This window comes from Manis pentadactyla, chromosome 14 (assembly GCF_030020395.1).
Source record: "Manis pentadactyla isolate mManPen7 chromosome 14, mManPen7.hap1, whole genome shotgun sequence".
NCBI lineage: Eukaryota > Metazoa > Chordata > Mammalia > Pholidota > Manidae > Manis > Manis pentadactyla.
Window position 1 is genome coordinate 19,362,966 of NC_080032.1, and position 26,293 is coordinate 19,389,258.

Sequence of the window (26,293 nt, forward strand, 5' to 3'; positions counted from 1 at the left end):
AATCAGTTATCAGCTAAATTCAGCTTCTTTTAATGTCAAAAATAGCTCACTGGTAGCTTGAGTAAAGCCAACTGGCTTCTCTTCAAGCTGGTTTGTCTGAGGCTTGGGGCCACAGGAAATGCTCGGGTCCTGCTCCTAGCTGAGACCTCATTGATGTCAGTTGGAGTTGGGCCATTTTCTTTTGCTAATAAAGCCCCAGAATCCATGGTGAAGAACTGATGAAAGTTGCTGGCTGCTGCTATTTGCAGGAAACAATGCAACATGCCCTCTGGGGAAGGGGAGAAAAGCAGAAGTCAACCTAGCCAGTGGTTCAAACCTGCTTTTTCAGCCAAGTCTTAACGGTATCCTGGCTGGCTTACTTTTCCAAAGGCTGATGGTGTGGGAGAGAGAGAATAGGAGAGAAAGATTGAAAGGCAGTCAAAGGATGAAATAGATGTCTTTTATTGGTTCAGATCAGCTAGGAGAAAAATGGAGAGTGGGCATTACTCAGACAAAAAGAGAGGGTTTGTATCCTCTGGTGGGGAAACGGTTAACATGTTATCATATGTGGGGTAGTTGTGTCATGTTAGGCAGAAGTACGGCTTTGCTATTGTCCTTAATTGGAGATTAAATATGGCTTAGAGAGATATGTATGGGTGTTAAGCTGGCAAGGAGTGGCTGTGGTGGCTTTGTAATGAGTTTGTAAGAACTTGTATATCATGGAAGTCATTCCTTCCTCAAATTCAGTCATTGTCAAACTCACTTCATGCTTTTTGCCATAATCCAAGCCCTATCTAGTCTATTTTCTTTCTAATTCACTTTTCTAAACCTAAATATTACTTTGGGCTCAACCTAAACAATCATGAGTTTGATGGGTTAATCTTTTTTAAAAAAGCATATATTAAAATGCATATGTAAATATTAACCTTTTTTTAAAATTTTGTCTTGCCACCCTGAAAATCATCTGGAGTATTGGTTACGTTAGGTGATGGTTAAAAACATAGGGTTTGGTATCAGTGAGATGTGATTTAAATCTCAGCTCTAATGCTGAGCAGCTATGTAGCGTTGTTTATATGACACAGCCAGTTTGAGCCTCAGTTTCCCCATCAGTAAAATGGAGATGATAGAGCCATCCTTACAGGATTATTGTTAGACTTAAGATGGGGCATGTAAAGTTTTTCCACAGTGCCTGGCACATAATATGTTCTCCAATAAATAAATAAAAGCATGCTATGGATAGAATGTATCTTCCTAAAATTCATGTGTTGAATTTCTAACTCTGGGTACCTCAGAATGTGACTATATTTGAAGATAAGTCTTTTAAGAGTAACAAAGGTAAAACGAGGTCATACAGCTGGGCCCTAATCCATATAACTGGTGTCCTCATAGAAGGAGAAATCAGGACACAGACAAAAACACAGACAGAGAAGAGATCATGTGAAGACACAGGGAGAAACCATCCATCCACAAGCCAAGGAGAGAGGACTCAGAAGAAACCAGCCCTGCCCACACTTTGGTCTTGGATGTCCAGCCTCCAGAACTGTGAGAAAATAATTTTCTGTTGTTAAGCCCCCAGTCCATGGTGCTTTGTTATAGCGGGTTTTCCGATATAAAACATGTAGAGTTTGCATCCCAGGGAAGCTGTAGTTGAGAGTCCTGGTGACAAGCCATGTACATATGGGCTCAGGCTCTATTTAGATCCAAGGTGATGACACAAACCACAAAAAATAATAGTGGAAACTGAACTGAAACAGTGCCCCCTTGGAAAATTCACAGAAATGTTGTCATCCAGGAATGTGGTTATCACCCAAGAAGGGTGTCTGATCCTCAGTGATTCTAACACATTGTAATGTTTAGGTAAAGATTCTAGAACTCTGTGAAATGCAGGCTGAAATGTTCTGAAGAGCTTCTGGCCCAGATTCATGGTTCAAGATACAATTAATGTTGTCAGATGTTTCTTCTAATGGCCTCTTAGGCTTGAGAATTTAATGCTCATCTAAGAATCTGTTTTCAGCTACTGTCTTGGTGAATGCCATTAGTACCCCATCCCCCACACTACCACATGCCCTCCCAATCACCAGCTAGACTGTCTATGTGTCTTAATGGATTCCAAAATCCTTTCTTGATTATTACTACATACCGGTCTCTGTGTACTTCATTCTGTTGGCATGGTAGAGCATGCAGTGTCACATACCACTCCTCACATCAGTGGATGTTTGATGGCTTGATCCCTATGGAAACAGTGGTCAATTCTGAAGGCTCATGAAGGAGGGTGAAGCTTAGGCTCCTCCAGGATGGAGTGAGATGAGAATTTGGATAGGTGGAAAAAAAGAGGAGAGGCTGTTTAAAACAAGGAGAAAAGGTTGAGAAAATCTGATGGCATCGTATTGTAATAATTTGTTATATGTCCATTTCCTTATTAGACCACGTTGAGACCACTCAGATTAAGGACTGGGTCTTACTCATCTTTGTACACCTGTTGCCTAGCATAATGCCTACAACATAGTGGTCATATAATACGGCAATAACCATCATGTAGTTCTTACCTTACTTCACTCAGTTGACAGAAACACAACTCAAAGTGGCTTAAGCAAAAAATACATATATATGTATAGGGGAGGATTTCATTGACTCATTAAATTGGGAAGTCTAAGGGCATGTTGGCCTCAGGCATATTTGGATCAAGGACCTCTACAGTGTGTCAGTGCACAAATAGTTTTCTGTTTTTTGAGCTATGTATTTGTATGTGTATACGTTTCTCTATTTACTTCTCCATAGGGTTAGATCCCACCCCTGACTTTGCAAGTTAAGATGTGCATGGTCCTTTCTAGAACAGCATTTGAGGGAAAGCTAGGGATGATGTGGCTGACCTGAGTTGTGCAAGCCCCTTATTTATTTGTGGTTAAGCAGTGTGACATTAGAATATGAGCTTCTGGAGGGCAGAGATGTTTATTGATCTTGGTCACTTCTGTTAACTTCAGCACTAAAAATAGTTTTGGGCACACCATAGACAGTCAATATTTATTTAAATTACAAGCCTCTGCTTGATAGCCCTGGAGGCTGATTTTGGAATAAGATGAAGTTAGAGCATTAAATGAAGTCCATGTACAGTTCAGATCTATGTCTATTAAATCTCTTTCACCTGGTTCAGAGAAACAGGTTGAAAAGACACTCTCAGCCTTAGATCCATGGGACATTAAAATGCCTATATTAGAACTGAAGGGGAATGTTAAGGGAATAATGCTGAACCAAGGCTGAGTAAATTCAGTTCTATGGGCTCCTTGCTTTGATTTGCCACTTAAAATTGCAATCATACTCAGTTTCCAGCTATTATGTTTCTCCGTTGTGCCAGGCTCTGTGCAAGCCTTACCTGTAATCCCTGTGGCCCTACAAGACGAAAGTTCAGTTTCATCTTTTCAGATAATGTCACTGGATCTGAGACACAGCCTATTCAGGATTGACTTTTATTTTCCATTAAAAGGCCTGAACATGTTATTAGTTCAGGAAAGCAAGTTTTCTCAATTCTGCACATGGACCACAGAGAGGAAGAGTGGTGGTTATCTTACCACATCTGGTGGCCCTTTGTCAGTGATGTGTTAAGTGTTATACATGAATGTCTTACTTAATCCTTTTGGCAATCCTAGAAGGGAGGGACTAGTATGTCCATTTTGCAGAAGAAGAGACTGAGGCTCAGAAAAGTTTAGCAACTTACCCATGGCCACCCAAGTCTGCCTGTCTATGCTCTGAACCTGACACACTAGTACCCTTCACAGGAGGTCCAATGACTGAACTCCACTGCACATGTGCTCTGGCATGGAGAATCTCTTTGCCACCCCTGCTACCTCTCAACAAGCCCTTGGCCAAGAGGTATTGGGTTGTTTTCACATCACATGAAAGCCTGCTAAAAGCTCTCACCATTCTTTGTCCTACCTGTCAATGAAATGAGATATAAAATAGTGTACAGGCCAGGAGGTATTGCAATATTGGAGTCCAAGAGTGGACATATGAATGCATGCTCTCAAGAAACCATCCTGGGCTCTTGTCTCATGGAGATTGGGCTGTAGCTAGTGTGCATGACCACCAGCTCCACCCTCTAGCCACTTGGCTCCAAGAAGACGGCAATGACTTTCAGCCAGAATATGGACACAGAGATGAAAGGCCCTGTTTCAGATTTCCCAACCCTTAAGCAAGCTGCCTTCACTTTTGGGCCACCCTTTGAACTGCCTTCATAATCCAGCAGGAGAGGAAATACAAGTCAGCTCCAAGCAAGACCACCCCCCTATTATTGCTTAATAACCTCTTGGTATATTGCATCCCCCTACTGTTTGCTTTCTTTTTAGGGGTATGGAGGGGGAAATAAGGCTTTGATATAAATAAACAGAGACTAATATTCCTAGGAAAGGGGGATGTTGTCCCCATGCTCCATGCAGGTTGTGTAAACATCTTTCATGAAACCTAAGTTGTTCCAGATCAATTACCAGGGTCTCACAGGAGATGGATCTACACACATTCACTCATTGTCTCTTCATATAAATTGAGGCATGGCTGCTTTATGAGCTATGGGGGTGGGGGTGAGTGGGTGGTGGAAAAACTGGATGGGCTCAGCCGTGTTGTCATAAAAAGTGCCTAGATATCTCCAGGTGTTGGAACCAACATCCCCTTGCTTTCGGGGTTTGTGTTCCTGAAGACATTTTACAATCTCAGTCTCACTGCTGTTTTGGAGACACCTCCTTGACAATGCTTCATGAGCTGATGTCTCATCTGGGAGTTTCCTCTTTCCAAGAAACGTGTCCAGTCTTTCCCAAGCGACTTGAGTCAACTGATGTGCAGCAGAAATTTGGCATGATTTGTCTTGCTCAACAAGTCTCAGCTCCAAAAATGTACGTGGTAGTGTATGTGGAACTCATCTGTTCTTCAAAACTGGAAATAAAGCAAGTATCAAGGGAGAAGATGGGGGGAAAGTCACTAACAGTTACTGAGTATTCAGTAGGTTGCAAGAATGGACCCAACTTATATTATTGTCATTTCACTAGCTCCCTAATACAGTGAGGTGAGTCCTGAAATTATCTTAATTTTAGATGTGAAGAAACTGAGGCTCAGAGAATTTATTAACCTACCAAAGCCACACAGTCTATAATTGTCAGTGCTGGGACTTGAACGCTATGGACTCCAAACCACACCTCATGGTTCATTGTTCATGCTGGTAATGTGCCTCCAGGTCAGGGCATGCTCTGATGGCGAGCATAGATGGTACAATGTCCTTGTTATGGTGGAATTGTGCTGCCTCCAAATTCATATGCTGGAGTCCTAAATCCCTGTACCTCAGAATGTGACCTTATTTGGAGATGGGTCTTTACAGCTGTACTTAGGTTAAAATGAGGCCATTAGGGCGGCCCTAATCAAACATGTCTTTATGAAAAGGGGCATTGGGATACAGACACACCACCCAGGGAGAACAGCCCATGAGCATGAAAGCAGAGATGGTGGTGGTGCATCTACGAGCCAAGGAATGCCAAAGATTGCCAGCAAACTGTCGGAAGCCAGGTGAGAGGCACGCAAGGAGACAGTCCTCAGAAGGAACTGACCCTGCTAACCCCTTGCTTTCAGACTAGCCTCCAGACTGTGAGATACTAAGTTTCTGTTGTTTGAGCCACTCAGTCTGAGGTCCTTTGTTACAGCAGCCCTAGGAAGCTAATCCAGGCCTGGAGGGGAAGGAGATGCTGAGGACGGCCCTGAGAACGAACTGAATCCAAACTCAACCCATCCTCGTTGTTGGCAGGAGCTTCTGCAGTGGCCATATCGGTGCCTTTCGCAACCAGGAAGAGTTCAGAGTGGCTCATTTCAAACTCGCCTTCAGTAGAGCAAAGCCAAAGGCAGGCCTGATTAAGGTCAGGGTCCCTTTTGCTTGGAGAGGCCAGCTTGAATTTTTACCAGTGCCTCTGGGAATATAAACCATACAAGATGTGTGCTGACATCCACATGCGCATGGAAAGCATCACAGAGATGCTTGCATGTATCTGCTCATTTTTAGTTACAGGTTAAATATCAGGTACTATTATAGGCCAATGACTGCACCAAATTAATCACAACTGCTAACCCTTATGGATCAATCACCTGGTACTTTTCACTTATTATCTCATTTAAGCCCTCCCAACAATTATAGGAGGGGCACTATTATTGTCCTCTTCTTACACGGGGGAGAAATCGAATCCTAGAGATGTCAGGCCACTTGCCCACTCAGGCAGGCTGTTCCCTGGGATAACACAATGGTGATCGGCAGCACTAGGCTTCCTATCCTTAAAATTCAAAGTCCAGAAGAAGAGAGAGTCCTTCTCTTCCCAATATTTCTGGCAGAAGCCTCACAATCACCTCTGATTAGCTAGAATTTGGACACGTGCCTATTGTTGAATGAATCATTGTGACTGGGGGATTGGAATGTGCTAATTTGCCATCTATTGGGTGATGTGAATGAGAAAGAGGTTATTTCCCAGAGAAAACCAGGGTGCTGTAAACAGAGGAGGAAATGGGTGCTGTCCTCTGTAATGGCAACTTGTGCTACTGGAAAAACTGCCACAGTTTTTTTTTGCAGAAGGAGTTTATCATCCTGCCTCACTAAACCCATGTCTCTGTGTTTTAAATTACCCAGGAAATTAGTTCCATGTAGACCTGGCCTTACAGGAACTCTCCTTTACTCCTTGTTTGCTAGATCTAGTTTCCATGGTTTGAAGCCAGAAGCACCAATCTATCTTGGATGCTTTAAATAACCAACACTCAAAATTAAAGCCAACGCCTGGAATTTTGCAACTGGAACCTTAAAACTCCTTTCTTTGGAAAAACTGGAATGTGGGGATAGTCAGAGCTGGATTCAGCTTGAAGCTGTGCATCAGTTATCTATCAGCCACAATAATGCTGTGTAACAAATAACCACCAACACCGGTGGCTTACAGCAAAAACGTAGCTGGACATGTCCCCAACTGGAGCTTATGCAGACTTTTGTGATCAACTGTGGGTTGTCCACAGTCAGCTAGGTTTACTGGTCTTGGCTGGGCTTTCTTCCCTATCTAGGGCCTGGGCTGGGATGACAGGGTTGGCTCAACTCTGTGTCTCATCTTCAAGCAGGCTAGCCATGGCTTCTCATGGAGAAGGCAGAGGGACATGAGAGTGGAAATGCACAAGGTGTCAAGTTTGTTACTGTCCCACTGCCCAAAGCAAGTCATAGAGGCCAAGGGATCAGTGTGTATGTGTGAGTTATCTAAAGGGGTTGAGAATAAGGTGGTGTGCAAAATTGGGTCATTAAATGTAATCAATCTTCCATAGGCCATAAATCTTCTTTTCATATCTTCATGAAGGGTAATTAGTAAGTGAGAATTGTTCCACAGCTAGCGGAAAAAGGAATGCTGTCCTCTAGCCCCTGGCATCAAGGACACCCAGTGCCAGGACTGCAAAGCTAGAGGTCCCAAGCTCCAAACAGTTTTAGGGCCTATCCGTTGGAGAGCATTTCTTGATGGTCTGGGAGCTAGGAGATGACAAGTGCATGGTTCCTGGCCCAGGTGGACCGTCGTCTCCTATGGAAACCAGGCCTGGAAGTCAACAGTTATAACTTAGGCTCTTAGCAGACAAGTAGGAAGTGAAGGGTTGGGGTCTGAACCCATAGGAGGCAATGTCTAGCTGCTGAACCACCATGCTGGTCTTCCACTCCAGCCTTTTCCACCCTGGACCTTTGCTCTCTCCTCAATTCCAGGTCACAGTCCTCATGGAGAGCTGCACATACTATCATACAAGAAAGTCCTTCTCCAAGGGCCCAAGAGAGAAATGGAGGAACTAGTCTGAAAAAATCGGTTTAAGGGAAGCCCAGAAAATGCTCCTTTCAAGTTGATGTTTCTCACTGCTCCTTAAATCCCCACTCTCACTAGGAACCCGGATCTCCTTCCTGCTCCTAGGAGTCTCCACCCTGGGAAAACAGGGAGTCAGGGGGTGGGTGGCAGGCCAGCAAGATCAGCTAGAAACAGTTCTTTCTTTTCACCAATGACAGGCCCACACCCTGGGCACATAAATCCTTTTTTTATTTTTATTATTATTATAGCCCACGGTCTGGCATGGGCCATAAACAGATTTAAGAGGCTGCAGCATATAGGATGTAATATACTTGGCATCATTAAATAGTGGCATAGCAAACCCACTTGGAGAAGTCTAGGCCCCTCCCTCACAACCACCGAGCTTCCCCATGTCCTTTCCCTCCCTTCTGATCCTACAAACCCTCCTGGCCAAGGTCTGTGGGGCAGCCCTTGCTGAGGGGAAGGGCAGAAGGGGTGGAACAGAGGCAAGAAGGTGGGGGGTTGTCTGCAGCCCCAGTGGAGAGGGCAATGGGCAAATGACCAATTAGGGACACTTGGGGAGATGGGACAGAGCTTTCTAGATAAGCAGGGCCTTTATCAGCCTATCCAAAATACCACTTTCACTTATCTGCTGGCTCCTTCTCCAGGCTCCTGGGAACAGATGGAAGGGTGGACGAAAGAAGGCTGAGGACAAGGGAGGGATGATCTGGGGTGGAAGACATTTGGGGCAGGGTGAGAGAAAGTGGCACAGGGCTTCACAGCTTAGAAAGTCAAAAATATGCTGCAAGGTTTCTTTCCCTCCAAGCTTACTACCATTCAGACTTCTGTTCTTATTTTATTTTGTGGAGCGGAGAGCATACTAGAGTCCTTTATACTTCATTGATTTCTTATATATATGTTTTGTTTATGTCTCCATCGATGGCTCTGAGTCCATCTGTTATAACACCTTCATTGATTTTATTCAACAAATATTTATCTAGCACTGACTATGTGGAAGGGATAGGATCTGTGTTGTATAAGGCAGCCATGATCTCCGTCCTCAGCAACTTAGAGTCTGACGCAGAAACAGATAATAATCAAGCACATAACAAAAATGATAGGAGGCAGCAGCCATGGGAAAAGCTGGAGGCTGAAGGAATGGCATGTGCAAAGACCCTGAGGTAGGAGCAAAGGTTGGTGCAGATGGGCAACCGAGAGGATGGATGGAATGAGGAGGCAGAAAGAGAGCAGGAGATGAGGTGAGAGGGGTGGGCAAGGCCATACACCTATGGAAAGAGTTGGGATTTTATCCTAAGACTTTTGAGATCCCTTTATAGGGTTGTGAGCACCTGATGCCTCTTTTTTGCTGAGGAGCAGATAGCCCAGGCATCCTCGGTGGCTGTACCAAGCCAGTGGAAAGGTGGTAATGGCGGGGGTTCAGGGGGATGGAGAGTTTTCAGCAATCTTGCAGCTGGTCTGTGCTGGGCACAGAAGATGGGATCCCAGTCACTGCTTTGGGGAACTTGGGCAATTCCCTTCCCTACCTCTGCACCTCTAGACCTCAGTTTCCCCATTTGTAAAATTAAAGAGCTGGAGTAACTATTGCTAAGGGCCTGTTGGGGTCCCACCTTCTGGGATGGGTCTGTGTCAAAGCCCTAGGGCCTCTGTTGTGAGGTTGACAGGTTCCTAGGAAAGAGGTGGGCTGCACATTGAGGGTGTATCTGGAGGTGGGCTTCTCCCTCGCCTGCTACAAAATCCCACATGGTCTTCCTCCTCCTGAATTGGCGACTCCCAGTTGGGGTGGGGCTGTTGAACCAAGGGGTTACCTCTAGAGGAACCTCATCATGACTTAGTGAATGGTCCCTGACAGTGTCTACCTAACTACTTCTGCAGGCTGGGAAGGGCCAGGCCACTCAGGGCACCCATGTGTGAGACTGCAGGAAAGGAGATATGAGGGGCCGAGGCTCAGGGGATGCATAGAGGGCCATGGATGCAGGGACTGAGTGTGAATTATGAATGAATGGATATGAACAACCATGCTTGGGAGCATATGTGCACATGCCCTAGCACATGGGCCAGTGTGTGCGACTCAAGGTGAAGGACTATAATTGTGCATGTGTCTTTCTGCATGACCCATGGGCAAGTGTGGCTGCTTGTGATTGTGTGTGTGACTGAGTTAATGTCCACATCTGTGCAGGTATGAACCTGCAGGTGGATTGTGTGTCTGAGTGACAGTGAGTATGAGAGTACATGTATGTGATGGAACAGCTGTGTAGGGTGGATATTTGCCTGTGTGAGGTTGTATGCCTGAGTGGGAGAGTGAGTGTGTGCATTTGTGTGTGTGATGGAGTCAGTGAGGCTGGATATGGGGTGTGATAAGTGTGGCTAGTGCTGTGTGGAACCAAATCACTGTATGTGGGAGATGACTGTGTCTGGCATGATTGTGGTTGTGGGATTGTGTGTGTGTGTGTGAGACAGAATTCCCACACCTGTACAAGCAGTAGGTGACTGTGCATGGCTGTGTGTTCTTTAAGTGACTTCCAAGTGGCTTGGTCTGGGGCATCTTTTTGCTGGACCTCTTGGGGACAGAGAGTGGGGATGGCAGCATCAGTGAGGGCTCAGGAAAGTCAGCTTCCTCCCAGTGCCACGGAGCAGAAGTGCCAGAGGCCAGGACAGGGCTGCTCCAGGCGAGGAGCTGGTGGAGGCACAGGCTCAGTAGCTCCCAGCCCAGTGCAGGGCCCTGGCCCGGCTCCAGGATTTGCTGCAAGCTGCTCTGCCATCCCTTCAGCCTGTCATGCTGGCGTCTACAGGGCTGCGGGGAGCAGAGCCACCAGGGAGGGAGCCACCAGGGCCCTGGACTTGGGGACAAGGTCAGAGGTGTCTGAGGATGAGCCCCTTGGGGGCAGGCAGGCTCCTTCCGACTAACTTCCAAGAAGTAAACATGCTTAGGATTTAGAGTCAACTCCTCTGCCCTTCTGGGACGGGGAACAGGTCTGGAGGCACTTAAGGAGAGCACTGCTCAACTGGTGGAAGGCCCTGGGCCAGTGGGTGGGGCGAGCTTGTGTACTACCTACCTCACGTCAAACCTGCCCACCGTCAAGGTGTAAAGCAGGGCGCATTTCTTGCACCTGTCATTTCCAACCTGCCAGGGCTGTTGGGGCCTCCCCTGAGCACTACGGGGTGCAGGTGGGGGCTTATTTACCACACTGTCCCCTCTACACCCAGGCACCTTCTCCCAGTTCCCAGGAAGTGACTGTGGAATTTATCTCTAAATATAGACTGTAGTGGTGCAGGCACCTATGAAGAGCCCCTCTGGCCTCCTGTGGACAGTCCCTTTGGCTTCCTTGCTGAACTGCAGACCTACTACTACTGCCTTCTAGGAGGCCCTGGCCTGCAGATCTCCACTTGGAGCTGTTGGTACAAATAATAATCATAAAAGTGACTAATAAAAATGGAGGAAGTTGAACACTGGCTTCTAAGCTCAGGACACCATTTGACCCGTGGTGATGTTGGGTGGTGGCTGCTCTACAGGCTATACACACACATCCACAATGACAAACATCCACCCAAGCTCACCCCACACACATTCTGGGCCTGCCCACCATGGACTCTAAAGTTAATTTTCACATAAAGAGGTCACAGAAAAAAATACATATATAAATATTTGTAAATGCCCTTTCTCAAGAAAGAACACACACCACACACACACACACACATACCACAACAGCAGAGACACCTCAAATGACAAACTATTGTCCAGAGAGACTCAAAGAAAAGGTCATACTCAACCACACAGAATGAGACATGCAGCCCACTCTCCTGGTGGGCAGCAGAATGTGGAGCCTTGTTACAGGATGGTGACTGGGCAGGGGACTGGGAGATGCAGCAAACTCAGGGGCTCCAATTCAGGTGTTCTGGGGCCAGACATCTACGGGGGTCCTGGGCGCTCAGCAGGATGCATCAGGAATGCATGAATTGAGCCTTAGGGGGAAGCTGTAGTTGGTGAGGAACTGGCCTGTGAGGTCAGGGAGATGCCCCCACACAACCGAGCGGGTATCTGTGTGCCAGCATCCTGGGGAGGGGCTGGGAGGCACCCCCAACTTCCGGCTTTGGGGAAGCCTCCCAGGGAGCGTGTTTTACTGGGGGCAGTAAGAATCAGGCAGGCTGTGGGGCTTATAGGTCTCCAGGAAGACAACAGAAGGGAGGAAGTTGGAGAGAAGGGACCCTGTGTGTCCCTCTTTGGGGTGTTCCTCCCAGGGTTGGTGTCTCAGAATCCCCACCTTCTAAGGAAGTCCTTCCCTTCCTAATGTAGACTTGAGGCAGCCACTGTACCAGTATTAGTGTGTGCAGGGCCAAACAGACCGCAGGGAAAGAAGTCTGGAAGCGGGGAGGAGAGGCGCCATAGCTGGGGAGGCCACAGGACCAGTGCCATTTGTGGGCCTCTGGGTCCCAGGTCTGGAAATCCTAAGAGGTCTGGGTCCTTCCTGAGACCCACCACTGTGATCTTGAAGCAGCAGGACTCCAGAGACCCCCAGACGCCATTCAGTTGTCCAGAGTGGTACAAAGACAGAAACGCTGTACAGGCCTGGCACCCTCTCCTCACCTTAAGTTCCCAGGGGCTGGGAGAGGCCGCCAGAACCCAAGGGCCCCACAGCCATGTGGGGTGAGAGCATCCACACCAACAAGGGGCACGCTGGGCAGGCTGAGCCCACAGCTGCCAGCACACTCCCGAGCACAGCTTCGGGTCCCCTGGGGAAGTGGCTATGGTTCCTTTCAAGCTCTACCTGAAGGTGCCAAGCCTAGGGAATGGCAAGGAGTGGGTGCATTTCCAGCAGAGACTGCATGACAAAATCAAGCCTTCACCCTCTCTGGGCTTAATTGTTTGTTTAAAAATATAGAGCCAGGTACATCTCCTCTCCCCACTGTATCCCTCTCGACCTACTTCACTCCCTCCAGGGGACAGTGTGTACTGGCTTGAGGATGTGATAAATAAGGGCTGGGGTTTGGGAACAGGACAGGACTGGGGACGCTGAGCTTTGGAGAAGAAAAGTCTGTGTCCCTGTGTCCTCCCTCCCATCCTGCTAAGTTCTCCAGAGTCAGGGGCTCTATGCCCACAAGCCCTCTTAAGTGTCCTTAGTGGAGTGGGGAGAGGGGACAGAAACAGAGATCCAAGCCTTTACCCCTCCACTCATGGAGCAATTGCCTTCCATTTCCGATGGAATGGACTTTCAGATGCATAAAAACTGCCCTTTGCACTCACCCAATCCATCAGACCTCTGCCCCTCTCCCCACTCCCCTTCCTGTCCCTGGCTTGGTGGAGACACCGGTCTCAGGTCTCAGGTAAAAGAGGGGCTCCCAACTTCTGGAGTCAGACTACCTGGGTTCAAATCTCACGGGAGTGTGACTGGCCAGAGCCCCAAAGCCACTTTCTCACAGAGCTACTTAGAGCTAAATGAGCAAATGAAACCATGTTAGAACAGCTCCTGGCCTGCCTTAAATGTTAGCTATTATTGCCGTTCAAATGCTAACAAAATTTTCAGCCTCTAATAGCTGCATTTCTCTTTGTGGCTATGCACTCATGCAAGACTTTTCTAAAAATATTAATGCAAATTGCTGGGGAGAAAAGATTGCGTGGTGGGGAGAAACCTCCTCAGGCTGCCTGGATGCAGACTGGGAAGGAGTGCGTGGGGGTACTACATCAGCCAGGAGCTGTTGGGGACATTAGATGTCCCATCAGTAGAGGAAGAGAAGTTTTCTCTTCCCTGATCAGCCTGGAGATGATGGGGTCCACTGCAGAGTCCATGCTGGCCAGTGTTCTGCTTCTTTCTTAGAGCTTGCTGCCTCTGAAATGGAAACTGAGAAGTTGGCCTGTGTTGGCCCACCGTCCACTCCCAAAAGAGAAAAGGGGCATTTCCACCCTGCCAGAAAGAAAGCAACACAACCCCAAAATATTATTTTAATGCTACATAGCTTACATCCACAATCGAAGAAACGTTTTCCTCTAAAAGGAAAACGACTAAGATTTATTCTTTGCCTCAATAAGACCTTGCAGAAACATGAACGCCACAATGCCGATTTTTGCCCTTGCTTTTAGGAGAAGGTTGGTATTCCAGGCAGGGGAAAGGCTGCTTGGACGAATGCGGCGAGCCTGGCGTGTGGACGGGGGTAGGTTGTATATGTGAAGGGACTCCGGATCCCAGGTCCCTGGTTGTGTTAGGGGTGCAGGCTTCAGTGAAAGTATTCGGCCTTCGATGAAAGTATTTGGCCTACCGCCGGCGCACCCATCTTCGAGGTCACCGCTTTCAAGCCAAAGTGATTGCTTTTGCACAAGACGGGAACCTACCCCACAGAGATTCTACGAAATCTCGATTTTTACTACGGTTAAGAAAAGGGGATAGTTTTTCAAGCCCTGCGGTGTTGAACCCACTGCGGAGGCTCCGGAAAGCCAGGAGCGATGGGCGGAAGCGCCCTGCAGGCCTCTGGGCGCTCCGCAGAAGTGCGCATTGTCCTCTGCGCGCCCCATTGTTAAGAGCGTTCCACGGGACTCTGGGGTTGCCATGGTGACTAGGGAACCAAGGGCCCCGGCGGAAACAATCGCCAGGAACTTTTCCACCAGGAACTTTTCCACCGGGAACCTATGTCAGTCACAGCCCACAAAGAGCCTGACAGTTTCACCCCGAAGTTTTCCGGGTGTGACCGTGCCGGGGAGGGAGGCTCCAGGGGTCCCCGCTTCCGGACCCTTCTGCCGGGGCTGCCCCCCGAGGCCAGGCTTGCAGCACCAGGAGGCCAGGGGAGACTCGCTACCGACCTCGCGGCCCCGGGCTGAAAGGCAAGAAAAATTAGAGGTCTCGACCAAGCAATCGTTTTGGTGATGGATCCTTCTAGTTTAGGGTTTGGCCGCCCTCGTCACCCGCACCCCCACCCGCCTCCCTTCACTTCCTCAAGGTCATTACTAGAGTTTTCACTCGCAGGTCCAAGCGGGGTGGCCACCTCCATCCTCCAACCCCCTACATGCCCTGATCCCGCGGCAGGGCCTGTAGCCTCCTCGCTGAAAGACAGGAGCAAGGGATGTGGGGCTTAGCTCTGCAGACTGAGATGGTTATTCCAGCGTCAATAAACCAGAGTTTAGGTTCTCTTGTCGCAAATCTGAAAGCCTGCTCAGACCTTAGGAATTTCCAAAAACACTGGCCTGGCTCATTTTGGCCACAGGGGGAATGTTACCTGAATCATCGGATTGATTGGGAGATACCAAGCTGAGCTTTCTCAAAGGAGGTAATTATTCTACAATTGCTAACATCTTTGTTTTCTTTGCCACGGTGAGTTCTGACTCTACAGTGTAGACACAGAGGAACCATGCCCCTTCCCTCTTAAATAAAGCACTTTATGAAACGTGAGATAGAATTCTCCCCTGTGGGGAAGCCTTGCTCTGTGAGGCCGGGGCTGGCTGGAAAAAGGCCCACGGGCAGCCAGAACTGGGTTGCAGTTTTTGAATCTGTCCCTTTGAGCAAGCTTAACACGTGTGGATTTAATTTCCCTTTCTTTCTCACTTTCTTTTCTTTATTCCCCCTCCCTCCTCGTGAGGGAACAAGAAAAATAGTCTGCTGTGTCGACAGCGCGACACGGTTCCTTTTGCCAAAGAAAATTTGTCTTTCCAGAGTTCTGGAGAGCATGGGCTCCCAAGTTTCCATTGCACCCTCCATTCAAGGGAAGAGGTGTCCAGACAGGCCCCCTGCCTGCATCCCAGACCTGGAGGTATTAGCCTGAGTCTCTATCTCACCCAGTCAGAGCCCTGGAATTCAGTATATTCCCCACCCCCTCCCCCATCTTTTGGGACCGTGGGGGCATGCTGACCACGCAGACATGGTGACCACACCCGGAAGCCTTTCTACAGGTTGGAGTTCTCAGACTGAAGTTCTCGGTTTGGAGGTGGATCTAGGTTTGCTCAGCTCAGGACCCTCAAGCTTCTCCAATTTGAGACTCCCAAATTGGAGAAGGCAAGAATAGAAGCTTCTTTGCATCCCAAGCCTTCTCTGCTCTTTAGAACTTGCAAATCTCCAGTTTAACTATCTCAGCTGGGCCTCCACGTCGATGTTCCCATTGCCATTTCTCATTTCATTACCCTGATGGGGTTGGGGTGGAAGATCTCATTCTCCAAACTTGGGGGAGTGGGGAAGAATATTTCCAAAGCCCAGGAAACACCACCAACATGAGTAAGGACAGTCATAACAATCATTCCTGGTGGAAATAAGGGAGGAGAATATTGTATATTAAAAGAACAATAACAACAGTCAGTATTCTTGCCAGACACTTTCGGTCAGAAAGGAGGGAACTAGGAACTGTATAAAACATTGGGAAGGGAGATATCGCAGTCCTGGAAAAAATATAATAAAGGCAGATTTAAGTCGGCAGAGGGGAAGTGACCCCTGAGAAATGAGGGAAGTTCCCACCCTCCGTCTGACCCTCCCTTTTGCAAAATGAGTTGGTTAAAGTTTAGTTTTGTCATCATTTCGATTGTTGTTATAATTCTTACTAATTTTCCCAGTCGTATCTGCCCTTCTCCCTTTTGCCTTTAGTAGAGAACTGAGTCAGGCGGGGACCCAGCATTAGAACAACGGCAAAGGGGGTGTATGCTTAAGAGAGTTCTCCTTTGAAAGAAATATGGATTTGGATGCTACTTTCTTAAAAACACAAGACTGAAAAAAGACCAGCAGCGGTCACCCCTTGGTTTTGTTTTATTTTTGACTTTTCATATAGGAACGTCTGCTCTCCTATCTACTGCAGGATTAAAATTAGGGCAGGAATTTTGCAAAAATGAGGAAGATAGACTCTGGGAGAAAACTGAGCTGGGCGCAGGTGGAGGAAAGCTTCAGTCCTTCCAAAGAAGGGAGGCTGCGTGTTGCAGCCTGTCTTTGCAGTTCACTGCCCAATGTTTGGGGAAAAGAATGTATATTCCCATATCTAGTGGAAGTCTTTAGTTTATTCCATCCATGGGGCAGCCTTGGGAGCGTCTGGGACAGCGGGTCAGGGAAGCTGACCCTGCAGACTCCTTTGTGAACTAACTGGTCTGGGTGGTTGCAGAGCCCGCCAGGGATGCAGAAGGGGGCCAAATGTTAAGGAACTTGCCCTGCTCGGGGTTTTGCCTTCATTTTTCAAGCCCCGGCCGGCCAGGCCTTCGTTTCCGGCCCATCTCGGCCCAGGGGTCACATAGGAACTCATCTCCAGACTGCGTTAAGGATTTCGGGTTGCGCTCTTGGCATCTGCGAGTAAATGCTACATCCAACAGACCTCCGATTAGGGAAAAGATACTTATTAATAACTTGGGAAACGAAAGCGAACCTCGGGGTAGTCACTGCGGCCTGGCTGAGAGGACGGACGTGGGCTCTGCTTGCTGGAAGCAGCAGTCTGCGGCCCGGCGTCCGGCGCTGGAAACGACTGCCCGCTCTCCCCGCGGGCCTGACCTTAGTTCCTGAGGCTGCTCGGTCGACTGTGTTCCTGCCCTTTTCTCTGCCGCTCCAGCCCCAGAAGGACCGGGCCAGGAGCCAGGCCATGATTCGTAAAGCCCTGGGGGCTGGGGGTGAGCGAAACCCGGGATCGACCCTCGAAGCTGCGGGCAAGTCCAGATTCCGAAGTTCGGCTCCCTCGGGGCCAGTTGGCGGGGAACTTACCCGTTCGGAAGGCCAGTTTCGAACTGTGCTGGGCAGGCATAGCTCTTCCCTCCGCGCGGCCGGGGCGGTCTACGCAGTACGCTGCTCTCAACGGAACCTAGCGCATTTCCAGCTGCGCGCAAAAGCTCGCGCGCATCCGCCAAGGTGCTGCTTAGAAGTTATGCCCATTGATGAAACCAAAAAATTAAAAAAAAAATCGTTATTACCAAACAAAATAGAGCTCCTCGTACTTCTGCAGGCCCAGTTGCTACAATTCTTCTCTGCGTAGAAATCACCCCTCTCCACCCCCACTCATCACCCACTCTCACCCCGCCCCCGCGGGGCCACGCTAGGACAAGTTGTATCCTCGGACCTGGCTGAAGGAGCATTCGCAGAATGGACTTTTTCTCCTCAGGAAACATTGCGGACACCTCTCTTTCTTCCTCCTAACGTCTCTGTCTCATTTCCCCTCCGTGAGAACCTAGTAATTAGTTCTTTGCAGGTCTGCAAGCGGGCACTGAGTTACCGTGTCCCGAACAGAACCAGCTAGAGGCGCCTCAATATTCATTTGCAGAGACCTCCTCCGCGGAAAAAATAATTTTTAGACAAGAAGACGACTGTCTTGCCTCCTGCAAGAAACCTCATTGATCCTCGGAACAACTTTTCTTTCCAATTGTGGGCTGAGGTGGGCTCCCACCTCCTTTGGCCAAGAGCAACCCCCTTTTCCCTCCCGAAGAAAATTGATCTTGGCTCTATTTGTGTCTGATGTTCGCCACCCCCATTTCCACCAGAGAGCGTTGCGTTTGTTTATTTCTTTATTTATTCCCGCGGCCGAGGAGTCTGGGACTTGTGGCCGCTCAGACTTGGGACTGATAGGCGAAGACGAAGAAATTAACCTCCTGCCGCTGCCCCCAGTCGAGCGTGACAGCGCGCGGGCCGGTTGCGTGACTCGTGACGTCTCCAAGTCCTATAGGTGCAGAGGCTGGTGAGATAGTCGGTATCGCCTGGTTGCCTCTTTATTTTATTGGGGTATGCCTGGTAATAAACAGTAATATTTAATTTGTCGAAGACCACAAACCAACTTCGAGCTGGGAGGTACATACTACCCTTGACAGACACTGAAAGAAGGCTTGGCTTAAAACGGGTCTCTTTTGGGGTCCTTTCCAAACTCTTCACCTGGACCCCGCCTCCCCCGTGAGCCTCCACTCCTGGTTTCTGCGCTGAAAAGAAGAGGTGGGATTTTTGGAGGTGAGTGTCGCTCTGAAGAGCTATTGGGTGGGTGGGGGTTCTTAGCACATCTTCTGTCTGGGGTTCCCGAGTTTACGCGCCCCAGCTCAGCCCTGCTGCATGCCCCCTCCCAGTGCTGCTACTTTTCACCAACGAAACCAGAATGCATTCTATTGCATTTTGCTTTTCAGTGTCACCTGGCAAGACTAGATTACAGTTAGAGGTTTCAAAATCCCACTTTCGCTTGGTGGCCAACGCAATCTGAGCTCCACAAACTAGGTGAATCTGGCTGCGCAATTACTTGGGGGAGTCCAGATTTTCCCTCTCAGGAGGGGCCTGCAGGTTATTTATGGGAATTTATTTTATCTGCAAATCTCTGAGAATTTAAAGGGATTGGAGAGGTCTTTCTGGATTTCCCCTTCCTTTTGCCAGAGATGTGGAGAGTCAGGCTCATCCTGAAGCCATGTTTGTTTTCTCTTTGGCTGGGGCTCACCTCCGTAGCAAGCCTAAAGCCCTCTGCACTGACATTTTGTAAGGGTGAGGGTGTTTTCACAAATAAATAAACCGCCTTGGCGAAAGGCTGTTTGAAAACAAACCTGGAAGATGGAGTGGGAAGTGTAGTGAATGTTGGAGCTAGTTTTCTCTCTCTGGTTGCTGCACGTTTGGGGTTGGACAATCCACTTTGGAATTTTGCAAGGATGTGTCAGGCCTGCGCTGGGATTTCCATCCAAGCAGCTACAGGAGGTTACGTGGAGGTAGCTGCTGGTGCCAGGGCATTTCTCCTTCCCTCCATCCCTCTTCCCAAACCTTGGCCAGGAGGGCCTGGTCTCTTAATGATAGCCCCAGAAAAGGACAGGGGGAGGGGATACGGGAGATGAGGGTGGGAAACAGGACAGGAACCCTGACTTTTATTCTAAGTGCCAGTACTTGGTATTCCAAACTGAGCCTGCTCAGGCGAAGACCTACTGAGACTCTGTTTATGCTTCTATTGACCTCTTCAACTCGACCCTCAAAATAATACATTTCAGAGAAAGGGAGGGCAGGGAGAGGAGCCTAGTGGAGATGAAAACTCCAGCCATCCCCCAATGACTGTTTGATTATTTTAATAAAACTGGGTACTGCCTTGTGTACACCTCCAGCCAGGGAGGTCTGGTGGCCCTGGGGGGTGGGAACCAACGGCCATTGCTTGGCACCTTTGATCTCGGCCCCCATCCCAATGCACCTTCACCCCGGAGTCACTGAGAGTCGGGGTGATGAGTGGGGAGGGGAGAGATGTCAGGGCAGCTAGCGGCGGCCGGTTGGGCCAGGCGGGGTCATGCAGATCTCTGTCTTGAGGTCAGCGTTGGAGAGAACTTGGGGAGGCTGCAGAGGAGGCGCAGGGCACGTGTGTGCAGCATAGCACCTTCAGACTCCGTTCTCTGCACGCCTGTGTCACCGAGATTACTTCCCGGGCAGAAGCCGCCCGGGTTTGCGATGATTTGTGCAGGATTTTTTTGCAGCCACCGAGCTGCACTCGGAGAAGCAGAGATGGATGGAAGTTGGGAAGTTGGGGGAGAGGAGGGGGTGAGCTCGAGGTCTGGGTTTAAGAGTTGTGTTGTGATTTGAGTGTGTTCGGGAAATCTAATGGAAAAGGTCTTTGGGGGAGGGAATGAGAAGGGAGAGGGAGGGGGAGTGGGAGAGAGGGGAGAGAGAGAGAGTCAGGCAGCGTGCAGTGGGAGCTAGTTGGAGAAGCAATTTCAGTACTTGGTAAGCATCAAGGCAGTCCAACGTCACTGAGCACAGCTGAGTTGGCCTGTATTTTAGAGAGAGAGAGAGAGAGAGAGAGAGAGAGAGAGAGAGAGAGAGAGAGAGAGAGAGAGACTGATTCTTACCTCGGATTCCGGAACTTTAACCCTGAAAGCGGCGCTCAGAAAGGACTGCGACCATGCCCACGACGCCCTCTGCTCTCCCAACTTGCCCTCCCTGGGAGTGCAAGAGAGGAGCCGGACGCTGAGATTAGGCTATTGAGGGTGCTCCCGGAGGCTGTTACTGTTTTGCGTTCTTTGGAGCCCTTCTGGCGCCTGACAACTTGGAAATCTTCAGGGGAAGCGAGCTCAAAGTGGAGGAGGTGTGTGCGGGGCGTGGGCAGTCGCGGCCCAGGCTCCAGCGGTGGGTGCTCCTTTGTAGGCAGCAGTTGTCGCTAGTCTGGGCAGGCAGCCCCCCGCCTAAGCCCGGAACCACCATGCCCGCGCCCCCACCTCGCCTCCGGCTTCCCTGCTAGGAGCAAGACGGGATGTGGTGAATGCACCGACTTCACCGAGCGAGGTAACGGTCCTGCCGCTGGCTGGGAAGGCTTGGGAGGGATCCCGCCGGCAGAGTCCGCCGGCGAGCCGGCTCCGGGAGACTAGAATGGCGGGACTCCAGGCTTGCCTAGGGTGCTGCCGAGCCGGCGTGCAGAGATCTTGGCGGGCCGGAGCTTCCCGGCGCGCGGCTGGGGGAGCGGCGTTGAGGTTTGCAGGATGCGCGGCCTGGTTCTGTCAATCCTTATTTCGTTCGGCCCCACCGACTCCCCCGGACCTGAGAAGGGCGCGCCGTGGGATTGTCCCAGAGGTCGGCCGTGAATGGGAACGCACGTGGGGGACGCTAGCCCCACTTTCTTTTGTTGTAGGCAGGCTGCGGGGCTTCCATCGCCGCCTCCCCCAAAACCCAGGGGCGTGGGGAGGGAAGCTGCTTGGGAGTCGGGCCTCAGAAGCTGTCCTTTTCCGCGGCCCCACTTCTTGTCTCCGGCCACTGTAGACCACGGTGAGATCCAGCTTTTTGCTTAAGCGGCTGCTAAGACTTGGTGGGCCACCCCTTGCGTCCCTTTCCCAGGCTTCCCGGGTTTTGAGGGAGGAAGTCCCTACTGGGGATCGTGGAGAAGATTGGAGGGAGATCAGAGCAGGAGGCAGGCTCATCGGGCTTGAGCAGCTCTGTAGCTGTTCCTTCGCGCGTTCTAACCTCACATGCCTGCAATCCTGGCCATTCTACGCATTGCTTCGGACGCACGCGGCGGATTCATGCGCCCAGGATTGATCTGGGACCCATTTTGTAGTCCTCGTCAACCCCGAGCTTGGCCCTTCCCTTCCAGAGAGCCAGGCGCAGCTGAAGCTCAGAGCAGCTCCACAAAATGCCCGTCCCGGGCTGGAGAGCCAAGAAAGCCAGGAGAACGCGCACCCGGGCGGAAGACCGAGCGCTGGTCGCGGGGGCGGTGGTGGGGGTGGGGAGCGCGGGGGTGGCCAGTAGCGCGCCTTGTCTGAATTGCTGTGCAGCTGCTCGCCTGCCCTTTCTGTTTGGCTACTTTTTATTTTAAACGCTGCTTGAGGTGAGGGGAAAGCGGAGGACTCTTAATGCTAGGGGACTTTTAATTTTAAGGCCTGTAACTGATTAAAAAATGAACACGAATTCTGCTCCGGACCTGGTCTCTTGGTCTGCAGATCTTTCCCCTCTGCTTTTGGTTTTGTAAGAGGCGGGTTATTTCAGACATTTTGCCTGCTGCAGAAAAATATTCCTCTTGCAAGTTTTAATAAACAGTTCTGCGGGCCGCCTGTAATTTGACGAAGGAAAAAAACCTCTCAAAAGGACACTAGGTTTTTGTTTTGTTTTTGGTTCGTACCCAATGGCTTCCAAAAATACCCAGGCCTTATCTTTATTGGCTCTTCCAGAAGTCCAGACAAATTTGACGGGCAGCTGGCTTATCGCGGGGAGCCTGCGCAGGGGCGATGCGGGCCTCGCCTCTTCCCGGTCTGACGCGGGCCTTTCGCAAGAGGTTGTGCGTGGTCATAAAGTAATAGTAACGATGATAATGACAGAACCTTCCATGGCCTCCTTCAGCTGGGAACGGAGGCTTTCGGGGCTGGAAACCCCCTCCTGTCCTTAGAACTGCGCCTCCAAACTTCTCCTTTCTCTCTGCCTTTGCTTCCTGTCCTCAGAGCAGGACCCCGCGCGGGCACTGGGCGCCGGGCACACCATGGCCGACGCAGAGGAGGGCTTTGGCCTGGGGCACACACCCCTGGAGCCAGACTCAAAGGACCTACCCTGCGACTCAAAAGTGGAGAACGCGCTAGGGGCCCCCAGCAAGTCCCCGTCCTCTCCGCAGGCTGCCTTCACCCAGCAGGTAAGAAGATTTCTAGCCAAGAGGCCCTTTGCAGAAATCAGAGCCCCTGCTGCAAGGGGCATTGCCCATAAGTGTCCCCTTTTCCCTGTTACCTCCACTCATTCCACCTTTCTTTGTCTTGCTTTCCCAAATACCACTATATTCCAATTCACTTTATTGTGACGATTATCGTTATGGCCAGAAGATTTTTAAAGTGCATTTAAATTGTTAGCGAAGGCGTATTTATCTGGCTATTTGGGGCCAGCTAAAAATGGCCCAGATCATTCCTTTCCTGCTGCCCTAGGTGTAGACTCGGCCCTGAGGGCCTCATTAAGAGCCAGGTCAGGGCCGCTTCAGGCGGGCATGAGCGATGGCTTGACCCCTCTTCAGATCATCCCAGCCTTTGCCTCCGCCGGCTTCCTCCGCGCCACCGCCGAGCCCCGCACGGCGCAAGGTTTGTCTGGCGATCGGGGCCTGACTGGCTGGCGCACCCTGGCTGGCAGCGGGGAGCGTGCAGGGCTGGTCTGGGAGGGCGCGGGCTCGCTGGGCTGGAAGCTGGGCCCGAGCAGAGCCGAAGCCTCACCTCGAGCTCTGTGCCCTTCACCCGGCGCGCTGGGTGCTCAAGGCGGCCCCTGTAGACCTTGATTATTTTCAATAAGGTATTGGATGGCGCAAAACGGAGTGACCTGACAAGAAGAGATCCCTGGAAGTAGCTAAAACCCTTCTTTGGGATTTGAATGTCCTTCCTGGATATTTAAATCGCCTCTCTACTTTGCCCTTGACGTCTCAGGAAAATGTGTGTGTATTTGCAGAGAAGCAAAGAGCTGTGGGCATGCAGTTTCAGAAACGTATTTTTTTTCTTTTGCGGAAAGGCAAATCCACTTATTAGACAGTTTTGGAGTATTGCAAAAAAAGACTTTGTATATAATTTTTTTGAATTGGTTTTGTAAAATAACTTTTAGTTGAAAGCAGAAATGTTAAATGACTTCGGCTGTGCCCGCAATCAAAACGTGAAGTGAACAAAGTTGAATGCGAGAGCCTAGATGGCTTATTAATACAGACATATGAGAATTAATTTTTGTTTTGGACTGTGGGAACCTATTATGATATATAAATATTTTTAAATTTTGAATTTCACCTATGTGTATATTTGCACTGCCATGGTGAGAATAAACACAGCTATGTACAGTATTTGCATGTCTGTAGTTTATATAAGAATACCCTGAGTGGGTTTTTCAAGACCTAGGTGGGTTTTTTTTCTTTAGTTGCATCTTGGCTAAAGTGGAATGGGACTTGTTCCATTTTCTCTTGCCCGTCCTTTCCACGGACGTTCTGAAGTACCTTGATGGCTGGGGATTTTTCTCTAGCCCTTGTCTTGGTGGCATTAGAAGGAGAGGGCATTGCACTCGGCGGATCAAATCTTCTCTGGATGGAGCACACATAGGGGCTCCTGGGAAGGCTGCCGGTGCCCCAGAGCCCAGACAGCTCGGCAGTGGGCAGTTTTCAGCCTCTGAGCTCACAGGCTCTGGAGGGAAGGCGATGAGTCGTCTGTGTCTGGGGGACATTTGGGGAGGAAAGACCATTGCCACCAGTGCTGGTCTGTATGACTTTTCTCTCCTTCCTATAGGGGATGGAAGGGATCAAGGTGTTTCTACATGAAAGAGAACTGTGGCTGAAATTTCATGAAGTGGGCACGGAAATGATCATAACCAAAGCCGGAAGGTGAGACAGTTACTTCTGTGGAGGAGGCATAGGGAAATTGTGGGAGAGACTCAAGAAGACAAGGTGGCTTGGAGACCTGAGGGAGGGATGTGGGGAGAAAGAATAGAATAGAATAGAATAGAGGAGAGAGAGAGAGAGAGAATGAATGTATTTTGTTTGCACCCCATTCTGGTTAAAGAGGCATGGGGAATTCCCAGTGACTTCCATCAGGGTAGGGAAATACCTGAAAGATTCAAGTCCAGAAATAGGGCATTTCATCCACTTTGCATATTAGAAGGATCAAGGACTGGGGAGGCTGTGCTGTGCGAACCGATTAATAACGAGAGAAAGAAGGATGAGGGGGGAGAAAGAAGGGGAAAACGGAGAGGTGCAAGACAGCACAGAGATGAGACTGGGTCTCAGACTTGACTCCTGGCCCCCACCCTCCTTCCCACCATTCCTGACCTTGGAGTGGTTCCAGAGTCCCACCCGATGGCCAAACTCTGAATCTTTGAATGTATTCGCTACCTCTTTCATTGTTTATAGAAGGCAAGCGAAGCCTTTGAAATTGAACCAGGGCTCGGCCGGGCTCTATATACAGACACCGATAAACACGGCGCTTTTGCAAAGACGCTCACCCTGCAGTTCCTCTTAAAAGCTCGCAGAGTTTTAGCTAGAAATACTAGACTTCTGGGGGAGGGGGGAGGGCCGTGCAGCCCTGTATCTCAGTGTGTGCCCATAGCTGGGACATCCTTGCCACATCCTTACTGGTGCCGGACAAGCCTTCCGCATCTCGAAGGGCGGATAGCCCCCAGCCTGGCCAGAATAGGGGTATGAGGCCAGAGGGGCCGGTAGGCCCAAGCCACCGAGTGTGTGAAGGGGGAAGGTGGAGCCGCCTCACCAGACACCCCTGGTTCTCCAGCCGAAGCCTCCTGCAATAAACTGACAACAGTGACATTTATTATTATTTGAAATTAAACAATGTCTGCTCCCCCGCTCGGCCTGAGTGAATTAGGAGGCGCGTTCTGTTTATACCAAAGAACTAAGGTCTTCTTCCCATTCTGCCGAGGAAGGAAAGACACAGCCTCAGCCGAGGGGATTTAACTATAAAAGGCCTGGGAAGCCTCCCGCGCCTCCGCCTCCAGGCGGGCGCTCTCAGGCAGATAAACACCTCGAGGCATCGGCTCCAAGGCTGGATGGGAGAGGCCTCCCTCCACTCACCCCTTCCCGCCCTGAGCGAGCCAGGATCCAGCAACTCGCTCTTTGGCCGGGGCGGCCTAGAGAAAGCTCGTTCTCCGGGGCGCACTCCCCACCGGGCGCCTGGGAGTTTGGAGCGCGCCGGAGCGCGGAGACAGAGCGGGCCCAGCGCGCGCGGTGCGGCGGCCCTGGCTTCCCTTCCCGACGACCCGGTCCTTATTCAGGCCCCTGCTTTTTCTGACTCCAAATCCCGATGGGTTTTGAATTTCTATGCGAGGGCAGAGGGTTTAGACTCTCCGAGGAAGGGTGCCAGGCGCCCTGGAGAAGCTGCGAGGCATTTAGGAATAAATTCCTGCTGGAAACGCGCGTGAGAGATCACCAGCTCAGCTACCCTCTGCGGACAGAGGACTGAAGCCAGGACCGGCGGCTTGTGGGCACCCAGGCCTGGGCAGTTCCCAGGGCGTAAGCCCCTTGGTGTCCACGTGACACGGCGGCCGCCGCGGATGTGCCAAAGCACCTGGCTGAGCGGAGGCGGCCAGTGCTTTACCTAATAAGCCCCCTCCTGCCCCCGAATAAAAAAGTATGTGTCTGGCTTTTAAAAGAGCATTTAGCAAGAGTTG

The 26,293-nt window shown here is 50.1% G+C and overlaps 1 protein-coding gene and 1 long non-coding RNA gene across 6 annotated transcripts in view; one reads left to right on the forward strand and one right to left on the reverse strand.

Annotated features, from left to right (window-relative positions):
- Positions 1–13,742: 13,742 nt before the first annotated feature.
- LOC118934176 (uncharacterized) lies at positions 13,743–20,673 on the reverse strand. 3 transcript variants are annotated; one of them, XR_005033354.2, is made up of 4 exons: positions 20,536–20,673; positions 17,811–18,472; positions 17,459–17,605; positions 13,743–14,615 (listed from the first exon to the last, which is right to left on the reverse strand). It is a non-coding gene; the product is annotated as an uncharacterized LOC118934176 (long non-coding RNA). The 3 variants fall into 3 exon arrangements; XR_005033352.2 differs by having other exon boundaries at positions 13,747–14,615; positions 18,334–18,472; XR_008993628.1 differs by lacking the exon at positions 17,811–18,472 and having other exon boundaries at positions 13,749–14,615; positions 20,536–20,646.
- The window catches only part of TBX5 (T-box transcription factor 5), a 45,868-nt gene continuing 38,042 nt past the window's right edge, over positions 18,468–26,293 (forward strand). Inside the window, exons 1-3 of one of the 3 annotated variants that reach the window (XM_036929458.2) lie at positions 18,468–18,685; positions 22,612–22,796; positions 24,403–24,497. In XM_036929458.2, the coding sequence (XP_036785353.2) occupies positions 22,650–22,796; positions 24,403–24,497 (242 nt within the window). In that variant the 5' untranslated portion in view covers positions 18,468–18,685; positions 22,612–22,649. Of the gene's footprint in view, positions 18,686–20,831; positions 20,969–22,502; positions 22,797–24,402; positions 24,498–26,293 lie in introns of those variants that run through there. The other 2 variants (XM_036929457.2, XM_036929454.2) reach the window with 2 other exon arrangements.